We start from the raw sequence: 13,201 nt of genomic DNA, 5'->3' as shown, positions 1-13,201 counted from the left end.
TACTGTTTATAGTTTGGTTGTCTGCATAGGTGGATTTGTGCAGATTTTTGTTTCTTTTTGGTTTATATTATATTTGATCTGCATACTCAGATATTTAAATACTTTTGACATATTTTGAACTGACACTTTTAAAGACAAGTTTGTTAGTATTTTTAGAAAGACCTAATGGTTTGTTTTTACATTTTGATTTAACTTTCGCTAATGCTGATTTTCTGATTCAACTCAGAGGTTGAAAACTTTAAATTGTCTTCTTATGACAGGTGATATGTGAATATTTACAACGTTGTTTAGTTATAAAAAAGAGCATAATAGCCTGCCAAGCATCGTTATGTTACATGTTTCAGAACCTATATTACACTAACTTTTACTTGTTGCCATCATGATGAAGTCATGGTAATTAGAATTGGCCGAAGTGGTCCAAATTGAGTGCCATCATAATTTTTTTTGAAATTTCTAAATGCAGCATGAATTTGAAACATGGCACAGCTATGCTGCCCAAACTCTATTGGAGAGTTGGAGAGTTGGCTCTGACTCAGAAGGTTTTGCAGGTTGAATAGCTGCCACGTTGCCTCCTTTTACTCGTTGATGTATATTTCATTGAAGATCTCTGAATGCTGGCTGTACCAGCCATGAAGCCAAACACATTTATTGTAACTCTGCTCTGTCAGCATGTGCTAAATATTGTGGCATGAACAAATTTAAACTCTAATATCGTTTAGTTTTGGTTTATTGCCTGAGAAAGAAAGGTGTGAATTCTCCAACAACTGTAACAAAAGTAAAGTGAGTTAAGGAAATGTCACTAGTCACAAGTTCAGTCACCATCTGGACTTGGTTAAAAATGGATAGAAAGATGTGTAATAAGATGTAAGTGAAAATAAGTGTGTACATATATTACAGCATGTGGTATTTTGTATATTTTTCAGGCTTCTGTATGAAGTTGCATCTATATGTAAACTAGACACCTGTTGCTTTAAACTAGTATTATAGTGATGTGAAAAACTCGGAGTAAATCCAATCCAGTCGTTCAGTAGCTTATAGAACAACAATATCTTAAAAAATTGTTTCCTGTTTTAGTTCATTCTCTAATATCTAATATCAATTTCTAATATATACAACACAAATGAATGCTCCAGACCAGCAAACTGCCAAAACATCTGCTTTCATAAAGGTGTTCACGCTTAACAATTAGTTAAACCAGTTCATTTGAATAGCAGCACTTGGCTGCTACTTACTCTCCTAGTTCTTAGGGAAGCGTCAAGGTTGTACTTTGTTTTTCTGTAGAGTCGTAACTGCCTGTTTTGGCTTGGCTTTGGAGCTTTATATGACTGCAATAACACAGTCATGCTACTTTTTAAAAAAATTTCTTTAGCATAAATACAATTGTGAGATACAGAACTCAGTTGTTAGGATATAAACAAACTACACATCAATTGCATGACGTTAATATAAACACTACTAAGCACCTGTTTTTAGTGTGATCAGTTGGTGCTGAATTTCCCTGAAGTCTGTAGCCTTATTTAGCCATTTATGTGGTAACACATGTTCATGTAATACCTTCAGTATTCACATGCAGGGTGTTTACTTCTGTGTTTTAAGAAAAAAAAATTAAAATATTTAAAACGTCTCTTTATCATATTTGCAGCATCTAAACAAAAATCTGATCCAGAAAATGGAACCAGAAATGAAAAATCCTATGTCATTTATGAATTTTTAAGACTCATTCCTGCAGCACACTAGGAAGGCGTGATCTAGATACAGGCTAAAATTTAGATAGTTTCCTTCTCTGCTCATGCTCAGCTTCTCCACCAAGTTTTGTTAACTTTGACCTGCATAATCCTGCTGACAGAAAGGTAGATAAATCGCAATGAAAACATACCTCTGCCTCAGCTCTTATCTAGGCAGAAGACACATAATTAAAGTTCAGAGATTAACGTTTTCAAGGGATAAGGTACACGTGGCCCTGACCCTTGTGCTGCATTCATGTATTGTCAGTAGAATGGCAACAATGTTGTTATCTCATAGCATATTTGTAGTATATTGCTAACTTAAGACAGTGTATAGCATCTTTAATTTAAGATTTTATTTAACTTTAACTGTATGAGATTTTATCGGCATTCTCATCAGATGGGAAATAAAGTAACTTAAAAATCCTTAATATTACTGTCTTGGAAAAACACCATTTCCAGTTTTCCATCTATTATTATATAGGCCATCATATCTCTTAGAGGCCACAGTGATGAAGTGCTGTTGTGTAGCATAATCTGCCTCAGGGAGACCAAAACAGAAGATAGAAACCTTTTAGCATAAGTGCCAGGTGTATCTGTGCGCACAAACAAGTAATATGTAGCCTCGTGCTGTATGGCCACATGCCCAAACTGTTGTGTTCACTTTTGTTTTGAATATTTTCTTAGTTTAGACACATTTGATAACCAATTTATTAGTCTCTACCTGTCCAAACGATTGCAGTTATTTTGTAGTAAGTTAAATAAGAGATGTAATCAAAGAGTCTGAACAGCAAAGCATCTGTGAATTCTTTTTTTAATACCTAGCACAGTCTGTAGCTTAGTAGTATCATAGCTGAGTATATGTTGGTGGTGTTGAGGTGTCAGCTAGGCTCTAATATAAATGGCATTAATTCCCTCATGAAGTCATATAAGAATTTTTGTACTTCCTCATAGTATAAATAAATCTTCTAGTTTTATTATGATGTTGACATGGTGATATGGACTCGTCTGCTTCTTTTGACACAGTGAGGCATTTAGCAACGTGTTGCTCTGGTCTTTGTTGTGCTTGCTATTATTGAACAGATAGATTTTGCACTTTGCCTCTGCTAGTGGTCAAAAATACACCCTGGAGGCAGACTGCTGATATTCTAGTAAGCAATTAAGGCCACACAGTGCTGTGGGTGAAGAGGAACAGGACATTAACAGTTGATCCTTGAACTCTCGTGGAGAGGTTTAAAGTCGCACAAGAGCAGAAATGTCTAATACTGCCAGGGCTTTAATATTAAATCACATGGCCTTTCATTTAAATTTGGTAATGGCTTTACAACACTGTTACACTCTAAGTTTCTTATCTAATACAAATAAAAAACCACAACGGCCTAATCAGCATGAATCAGCATGAATGCAGAGTTATAAACCAGACATTTTGGTTAACGGTAGTAACCATCTCACATACCCATTTATGTAGTTCCAAAGAGACCTGCTGGCCTACTGAGGTCTAAAATTAGACCACTGGCTGACACACACACAAACACACACAGACACGCACAGACACGCCAGTCACATGTGTAAACATGATAGAACATGCATAGTGGATTTGTGGGTCAAAAAAGATGCAAAATTGAGTGTTAGTGAACATCCTGTCACTTTTTGCTTCCTAAAAAACACTAATGGGCTAGCATATGTGGATATTTTATGCAGTGTTAATGTAATTCAGACTCTAACATGCTTTAGTTCATTATCAATTATGGCACTGTGCTCTTTTAATAGTGTCATAGTTGCATCCTTATTAAAAAAAAATATAAAAAATAATCATTAAAAAAGTTAGGATCACAGTTAAAGAGGTGTTGTTACTGTAAAACCTATACAAGTGATGCTATACTAAGAGTATTTTACAGAGTATTTTTTGAAAAAATGAGAACACATTGAGCCAGTATATTTCTAACTTCCTGTTCCACTCTATAGTATGTATAACTTTATTTTAGTGACCACACTTATCTCCCCCTCACACACAACAAACAGCAACAGCCTCAAGGTGTCTGCTAACAGCCAGCTGCTTCGTTTAAGGTTACAGTCTGTCTACATTTCATGCACACACAGAGCTCTCAGTGACTTGTTATGTGTGGTGACAGGTGAGCTCAGTCAATGGTGCGATTACATGTAACAGAAAAAAATGCACATGCTTACTGTAGAGGCTAGATTGCAGTTATACAACACTACTGAACATATTAGTCTCTCTCCCTCTCTCTCTCTCATGACCGGATTGCATAAGCAGCCATCTGAATATAGAATGACAGACAGTAATGTGTGTTGTGCTCAAATCTAATTGGTCCAGACACAATACATGAGCCCTGTGACCTCATTGTCTACATCTTTACCAGACTGTGTTAAATCAATGCCCTGTATAACCTATTCATAGAAAAGTCACCTTAACAAAAAGATGAATGTTATTTGAGAAATCCACACGTATCTGAGCATAATCTGTGCCTCACTGATCACTCAGCCTTGTGGTGCAAGCCTAACACAGCCTTGTGGAAATGTAGGGGAAAAAAATAAGAAAACAGATGCCAGTTAGGTTAGTTATCAAACCTACAGCTGTTTCTGTTACCATATTCAGATTAGATGAGCTTCTTCTGAAAAGCTGCCTTTGGTCTTCATCAAACATGTCTGCCATTACTCTGGCCACACCACTCTGTCTTTTGTCTGTTCAGAGCACATTATTGCAAAAGACCTGGGGCCAGATGCAGAAAGCTCTGTTTATATTACCAACCAAAACTGTGTGTATACACTAAGGCAGATATGAGCATACACATTCATATTTTTTGTCATATTTATAGAGATGTATTTATAGACACAGAAAAAAACCCTTAATAAAAAGACATTGAAGAAAGCTTTGATGTCTGAAGAATGCTGAGATTAGGTTAAAAAGTTCAAGGTGAAAAGTCAGCTTCTGAGGCTGTTCAAAAGACATTTACAAAAAGACATCCTTTTACATCTAAATCCTTTAAAAGGTTTAAAAGTTATAAAGGGCACTCTACCTCCAAAGTGCCTCGGACAATCTGCAGATTTGGTCACAAAAATAAACATAATTTGGTCAACTTTTAACAGGCCATGTTTCAACCAAATGTAGATGTAAACCAGTGTCTTTTTAAAGGCAATTTAGCCCATGGGCGATGTCCATGGATACCTGCTGTTTGGGGGTGGCCTTTTGTACACTTCTACCTAGTTATTTATCTACATTTGAAAACGTCATTTGGACTAGATGTTAAGTTTAACATCTAGTCTAAGTTGTGTTTATTTGTCAGTGTGTTTGTCTTTTGCATTAAAAGTCAGGTTCTGCTTTTTATATGTTTTTTTGTTTTTGTTTTTTTTGCCGAGATATCAAATTTATGGCAAAAAATGCTAATGTAACACAACAAATACAGATATATTTGAGGGCCCATGACTAATTAGGCTATGAAAAAACTAAGAACCCAGGTCGGTGCTACTGCAAGCAGATGCCATATCATGAGACTGAGAAAATCAGGAGTCAAATGCAAGCCCAGTGTTTGTTTTTTTTAAAGTCCTTTTGTATTAGGCTACCATATTCTTCATGTATACCTTGTAATTATCTTTTATCAGGTCATGGAAAGAACCACAAAGATGCAGCATCAGTGCGAGCCACACACCCAATCCCTGCTGCCTGTGGGATCTACTACTTTGAAGTCAAGATTGTCAGCAAAGGTCGAGATGGGTAAGCAGATGCAACTTTTAAAACCTTAGTGTTGGTGCCCTATGTTACCATGGTAACCTGACTTACCCCCCCTGGGTCATTCATAACATTTTCAGTGTGCCCACACAAAAATAAAATTGCAGTAACTTTGTGTATTTCCTTGTTGTTAGTTTTTATTATATTCTGACTTTGAAGCTTAGGTCCATGAATCACTGCACTGGCTGTTTTCTGAGGATATTATCAGAGGAGCAGGGTTTTATATATGTGTGTATATGGAAAAACCTTCCCTTTTATTGTTTCATATTAAAGAAAAAAATAGCCAACTTTAATAACTTGAAATAAATTACGTGAATTGGATTTTTAATTAACATTTAAACATTTAATTTGTTGGTTATAAACACATTTTTTAATGACAATCATTTTTAGCACTGGTGCAAAACTTGTCAGTAACAATGTCTTTGTTCCTTTTTGTCAGTTTTTTGCATTTACACCTGTTAACTTGGTTGTGCAAAGTTTTTTCCACCATGAGTCTGTATCAAAACAGCAGTCTTTATATCACTTATCTTATTACTGTCCAAATCCTTTGGTGTCACGACAGAGAGAGTTGCATCAGTGGAAAATTTTAGGGTGTTTTTGTTCATCTGCTGTACCAGTGAAAATAGTAGCCAGCCTTAAAAGTACAGTTTTAGTAATTATCACTGTCATCTAATGTGAGGGACTACACCTGAAAATTGTAGATCTGTGTTGCTTATAGTCAAGAGATTCTTCTTAGTTGCCCTAGAATTACAATAATTGGGTGTCATTTCCAGAATTAGGAAATATGGAACGTTTTGAGCCCAGACTGCCTCTTCATCATGGCCCTGTGGGAATTGATTATTTAATCAGAACACACACACACACACACACACACACACACACACACAGTTTCAAATTGATACATTTTTTTTAAAGTACTAAGAGAAGTCTATTTCACCAAGCGTATCCTCCTAGATAAACTGGGTCTGGAGTTGTTTGCTTCAGCTTGGCAGCTAGAATAGGTAACGTTGTGCACTGTTGCTGAAAAAGTTGCCACATGGAATTTAACAGCAAGAAAGTTCCTTCAGTTTAGTTCTGTTATTCCAGGACTCTTTGGAAGGACCTGAATGGCAAATTTATTTCTACATTATAAAACAGTCAAAGATGAACACTATATAATGAATATGCAAAGATCTTTAGTGTCAAATGAGGCCATACAGCACAAAATAGAGTCATTGCCTTTCAGCTAAAGCATATTCAGTGATTGCTGAGGTTGCTGATGAGTAAGTGTTAGGTTAATCTCTGCAATTATTTTGCCATGTGGTTAAATGTCTGGCTTTCAGATTCTCTTTTGTGACTTGATTGGAGCTGAAACACCTCTCCATTTAAAAAATTCAAATTCCACAGTAAACACTCCCTATTTCCAGTAAACAGCTAGGCATACAAAAGAAGTGATGCAAAAATGTTTGTATGGCTTTCATTTTTAGGCAGCTAGAAGCTGGATGATGTGTCATGGAATGCCACTAGAATAACATGTACTCTGTGTATACATTTGAAGTTACACCCATAAGCTAATAAGTCATTTTGAAACTTAAAAATAAGCTCACATCTCGGGTCTCAGACAGTACTGAGAAAAAGCCCTAAATTCAAGAATTTGAATTCATTAGAATTTCGTAGAGATATCTTGAGTGTAATTTTCTCATCCAAGTCCAGATTTGTATTAGTGTAATCTGAAAATACTCATTTTTATGATTCTAGTTTTCTCTAACTGACAGCATATACAAACAAAAGCCAACTTTTCTTCAATGCAATTTCCAGAATAAAAGAAATTATTGAACTTTCCATGCAGTAAGTGTAATAAGTTATATTATCTTCTCTCACTGAGGCAACTTTGAAATATAAAGGCCTCTACCACTGGAAAGAGGATCAGATAATTAACTAAAAATGAGTTGCTCATTTTACCGGATAACAGGATACTGACCCTTTTACCTTTTTCACTCACTTCAATAATTTTACTCATAACTACCTTGACCCTTTGACTGCTCATACTGAGGCCAATACCTGGCCTAGGGCTGTATCTAAGGTGTGGATAGCTTTAGCTTGTTTTTTTGTTGTTGTTTTTTTCCACACTGGTACCCTACGGACTCTACTTTGGCAGATTTTCTGTCTTCATTGACAGTAAAGAGCCTTCATGCTAACAATATGTTAGCATGTGACTGTGAGTGTGCATGACTATTTGCCTTGAGAAATCAGAGGGTCACCTCCTGATCACTGATATGAGCCAATTCCAGTCCCTGGGCGGTTGATTGGTGTATCGCTACAGTTTTGTTGGGCTACAGCCTAGAAGTCAATGATTTGAGTCATCAATTGGATCAAAGCTTTTGTTTACAACTTTTTAAACCAATCTAAAGTGGTTTAAGCAGAAATCACATGGACTTCAATGCTCTTGCTTCCTTCACTTTGAATGAGGCGGCGTCATGTGTAGCAGAACTAAGCTGTGGATCTGTTGCTTTGGATTGCTTCACGCTGCTTACACTGAAACTAAATAGAACTCCAACTTTTTATTCGCCACTGTAGATGTAGATGAATTAAATCACATTTACTGAAATGCTCTAGTGTAGCAGTTAGCCAATTGAATGACTTAATGAAAATATTCTGAGAGAGTTCAGTGGTTTGCTTTGCAATTCGCCATCAAAAGTCAGAGAATTTGGTGTTACAGTGAATCTTTAGCCTGTTGCATTTAATGTTTTTTCTTTATTTTTATGACTATTTACATTGTAGATTCTCACTGAAGGCATTGTAATGTACTAAACAAAAAACGGTTAAATAACTCAAAACATGTTTGATATTGTAGCGTCTTCAAAGTACTGACCCTTTTCTTTGATTGCTGTTTTGCACACTCTTGGCATTCTGTTGATGAGCTTCATGAGGTAGTCACCTGAAATGGTTTTCCAACAGTCTTGAAGGAGCTCCCAGAGATGCTGAGCACTTGTTATTTTTTTTTTTTGCTACATGCTTCATATATTTGGCTGGTAGTCTATGTATAATAAATATTTATTATCATAAATCTCAATAAAAGTTGTTGTGGGTCAATTTATTAAAGAAAAATATGTTGTGCATATTTTATAGCATGAACATTGCAGTGAACCATTGGTACCATGCCTAGAGTGGCAAGCTATACCACTGCAGAAACTTAAGGCTTAGCTATTTTGCATGAACATAAAATTGAACACTAATAATTAAATGAAAGAAGTGAAGAATATCTGTCAGAGGTAAAGGAAACAGCATAGGTAAAAAATATATATAAATAAAGCCATCGTAAAAGATTGCTTTGTGTTATTTGAGTTGCTTCAATGGCTTAGTCACTGGTTACTGGTTTCATCATCACTGGTCATTACAAAACCTTTCTTTGCCATATACTAGTGGAATAGCAATTATTAAACTCTCTTTGGAAAAAGCTTTTTTGGTTTTAAAAAAAAGTGCTGCTGACTTTGTGCAGATTGGCCACATTAATCTAGAAAGCAGAGAGGATTAATTAACATGGACACTCAACTGGTTTAATTCGACTGAAAAATGATTGTAGAGCACTGACTAAGAATAATCTTGTTTTTATTTCGATTTCTCTCTTCGGATGTTTTAGTTGTTGTAGGTTGTGCTGCTGCAAATTTCCCCAGTTTTAGATTAAAATATATGTCTACGTATTTCTTTTTCATTATTATGTCATTACTGTGATAAGTCATATTAATAGATTTGCATGTTAGCCGCTAGGATCTACGTGTGTGTGTGTGTGTGTGTGTGTGTGTGTGTGTGTGTGTGTGTGTATCAGTCTTTTTGTTCATAGCTTTGGTGATGAAATATTTCTGCATCTGTTGGATGGAGTGTCAAAGTTCTGTGCTGATATTTTTGGTCTTTTTCATTATATATTCCAATGCTAGATAACAGTCAAATCAATGCAGACATAAGTGAGAGCTGAATAACTTTGGTGATCTCTTTAATTTTTTATATTGTGCCAGCATCAGGTGCATTTTTAAGTTTACCTGCTATTGTTGTTGAGCACAGAAGCTTGCTATGACAAAGTCCAGCATCACAGAGATGCTAGCATGTCTATGCGCTGCAAAGCTGTGTTCACACATGCCCTGCAGCCCTGAGTTTTTGTAGACTTGACTGATGTGTCTTTTACTCCTCTTACTTTGTAAACTTATTTGAAAAGCATGAAACATTTGAATAAGACCAACCATGTGGCCCAAAGCAGGCATTTATTACTGATCTTTATGTTATTACTACTTTGTAATATGCCAAATGCATTCAAGTGGCAATAATGCTGACTTGTTCAAATTAATAAAAATATTTTTTGCTGTCATTTTAAGCTGGTCTTCATGAAAATGATGCAGACCAACTGCTTATCCTTGTTTGCCACTTTGGATGTTTAAGCTCATGGACTCAGTAAATCACGATGACTAGTCAGAAGAATTTGAAGACACTCTACTTCTGCCAACCCTCATGAGTATATGAGCATCAGCTCAGAATTTGCAAAGCTAACTGGATTAAATATTTGAGAAGAAGCTGATCCGAGTGTTTAAATGTACTGGGTGCTCAGTAATGACATGTAAATCTAATTTTTTTTGTCTCTTGCTGTGTGCAGATACATGGGCATTGGCCTGTCTGCTCAGGGAGTCAACATGAACAGACTGCCTGGTGAGTACAACTTGAATAATGTCATTGTATTACAACCAGTAGGAGGATGAAAAGATAGACATGTTTGTTTGTTTTTTTTAGATATACTGATGAATGTATAGCACAGTGGTGCAGTGGCTAGCAAGAAGATGCAAGGTTTGAATATCCTGCTCTGATTTTGTCTTATATTTCAAAGGCATGAATGTTAGGTTGATTGATTGGTGAGTCTAAATTGGCAGAAGGTGTAGTGGTGTGTGTGGTTGTCTGTCTCTTTGCTTTAGCGATGGACCAACAACCTGTCCAGAGTGTACCCTGCTTTTCACCTTGAGACGGCTGGGATGGGTTCCAGCTAAGATGCATAACCAGTTAGGAAAACGGATGGATGAATGTTATAGTGGGCGTATAGCTGTCAGAATTTCTAATGAAAAGATGGTAGGCCTACAATTTGGGGTCTGTGTTAGGAATAGTTAGCAAAATAGGGTTAAATAAGGATTCCAAAGTTTACTCAACAACCCAGGGTATGGCAAGAGCGTCATCATGCCATTGTTCACCAATAGCATTGGCTTGCTGTACTGAAGCCAGCATTTCTGCCACTTAGCAGTCAGAGTGGACGGGTGCTTTGGCTGGCTGGGAAGATGAACATCCTGCGTCACTCTTTTTTTTTGTTCCATTTTGATTACACACAGCACAGTCCACTCAATACAGTGAAGCAGCTACAGAGGGGCTTTCCAAAACCTTGAACCTTTCTAATTACTTACTGGCGAACAGCCTTAACCCCCAGCCCTTACAGGCTTAGATTACAATCAAAGACTGACACTGTTTACTTTAGCCTTGTTTCTATTTTCTCATGTATATTGCAAACCCTGATAAAGGGTTCATTATTAGGAGATTGAGATATTTTTAGAACTAAAGTAGCAGTGGAGATAATGTGGATGCATGTGTGGAGGGAATATACTAAAGGTGGATGAAAGGAATGAAGAAGAAATTGATTTTTGAGGGTAAATCAGAAGCTGGAAAAGTACCAACATTTTTGAGATGCAGGGATGAAAACAGGTGGAGATGATGATGCTCAGGATTTCTGCCGTAATTAGATGCAGTTTGTCTGACGGCTGCAGTAGAGAACATGTCAGGACATGTTACTGAGCTGTCATACAGATCAGTGACAGATGACATGGACTTATTGCAGCCTCGTGGTGATCCACCTATTACTTTATAATGACTGATTGCTCGGTTTGTATTTTATGCAGAGTTTATTTTTGGTCCAGAGCCTTAGCCAACACCCAGTGAAATTACTACTATGTGCAAAGATCTCAATGACTGTGTTTTGTGTCAATCTAAGGGTGTCCTCATAGGCAGTTTCACCTTACATCGTGTATTATGGGGCTTTCAGATAATAAAGAAACTGTAGTGATTTTTAAAAACATGTTTACCATTGCATTTGGTTTAGCTCAGTTACCTCTCAGTTAAATCAGTGCTTCAAGCATAGACAGTACCATTGTACTCACAGCAAACACAGAAATCCCCCGCTGGTTACTCAGAAGAATGCAGAATTAAAGCATTTGCGTGTTGGCTTCACTTTTTCGACACAGAAGATATATCCCATTTTTCACGTTCAGACCAGAGTGTTGTCGGTGACCCTCTTCCAATCACAGGTCAGGAGTAACATGTATTCCCCGACTGGTTGGTGAGTGTTTGCTGGAGGTTACTGACTGAAACTGGTCACAAAGATGGTGCTGCACCAATAACCTTCTTTTAATTGATGTTTTCATTAGCAGATTGTTGTGGTTGGCCATAGTTTGCGTGGAACATGCCGACTTGTCTGGCCAACTACCCGCCAAGCCGCGGTGGAAGTTTAAAAAGTGCAATGCAAACCAGAAACAGAGAATGCTTGCCTTCAGAGTAAAAGTTGTGCCTTACCACTGCAACCAACACATTCCAAAATGTGCAGCTTTTACTTTGAAAGTGAATGGTGACCCCAACCACAAGGTTTTCATTGATTGATAGCCAGCAAATTCCAGTAGCCACTTGCCATTTTTCTCTACTGTAAATACTGGGCTCATAAACTGGTCTCTAGGCCTGTGTGACTGGAGCCTATTCTGTCTGTGGCTTCAGTGCAGTGGTTATATTGTTACGGTGATGACATGTCACGTAATGTACATTTCTGGTCAGCCCACAATGAAAATCATCATTACTCACTGAATTTTCCACCAGTTTTCACCTAGCTTAGTATTTATTTCTATCAAGAAGAATTAGATTCCTACAATAAAGATGAATAAAGTTGTGGAGAATTACACTTGCAGCTTTAATGAAATCAGTTGTTTATAAAAATCTACTCAACAAATCAGTTGTCTTACACTTCTGCTAACTTTGTTTACATGTGTGAACAGCTCAGACAGCGGTCACTTCTATAATTCAGAGGACAAAGGTGCTGCTATAAAGATTTAATAAGAAACAAGCCTTTGTCTGCTAACACATAAACATTTTATTGTCTAAATGCTGTACATAGACAGTAGGCAGTGCATTCATATGGGAGGTCAACACATCAGTTTTATTCCTTGTCCTCCACTTTTCCACTGAATTATTTTGTATTGTTTTGTTTTATCTGGACGTGTGTTAATGGTCCAGCAACCTCCGGTGACACAGGAGGAAACATAGTGGCCACTTAGCTGCTGATAACCTCACTTAAGCCCCTTCCCTCTCCCCAACCAGTGAGAACATGTATGTGCTTCCACCAATCATATCCTGTGGTTTTCAGGGCCTGTGTGGGGCTATTTGCTTATTGAATGGTTAAGATCTGTGCGGTGGCTGAGGTTTGTGGAATGCTGTGGAGGCTGGTGGCAGCCAGTTCAGCAGAGTCTAGATGCACACATACACAAAGATCCCTCATTCTCCTCTCTTCTTGATTCACATGTGTTAGACGTCACACAAAGGCCTGGAACAATGTGGAAAAGCGTCGCATGGATGGATGCTTTTTTCACAACTGGTTACAGATCAGTTATGAAAGTATTTTTTGTAACTAGGATTTTACTACAGATGGTGTGTAGCCCTGGTACACAGATTACTGATGATTGCCTTA

General features: G+C 37.2%; 1 protein-coding gene across 1 annotated transcript in view; it reads left to right on the top strand.

Moving 5' to 3' along the window:
- ranbp10 (RAN binding protein 10) overlaps window positions 1–13,201 on the top strand; it is a 36,196-nt gene that overhangs the window by 4,263 nt on the left and 18,732 nt on the right. Inside the window, exons 2-3 of the mRNA XM_005449389.4 lie at window positions 5,346–5,457; window positions 10,094–10,146. Coding sequence (XP_005449446.1) covers window positions 5,346–5,457; window positions 10,094–10,146 — 165 coding nt within the window. The remainder of the gene's footprint in view (window positions 1–5,345; window positions 5,458–10,093; window positions 10,147–13,201) is intronic.

This window comes from Oreochromis niloticus, linkage group LG7, assembly GCF_001858045.2.
Source record: "Oreochromis niloticus isolate F11D_XX linkage group LG7, O_niloticus_UMD_NMBU, whole genome shotgun sequence".
NCBI classification, from domain to species: Eukaryota; Metazoa; Chordata; class Actinopteri; order Cichliformes; family Cichlidae; genus Oreochromis; species Oreochromis niloticus.
Note: the sequence above shows the minus strand (reverse complement) of the source record. Positions and strands in the feature narration are given on the sequence as shown.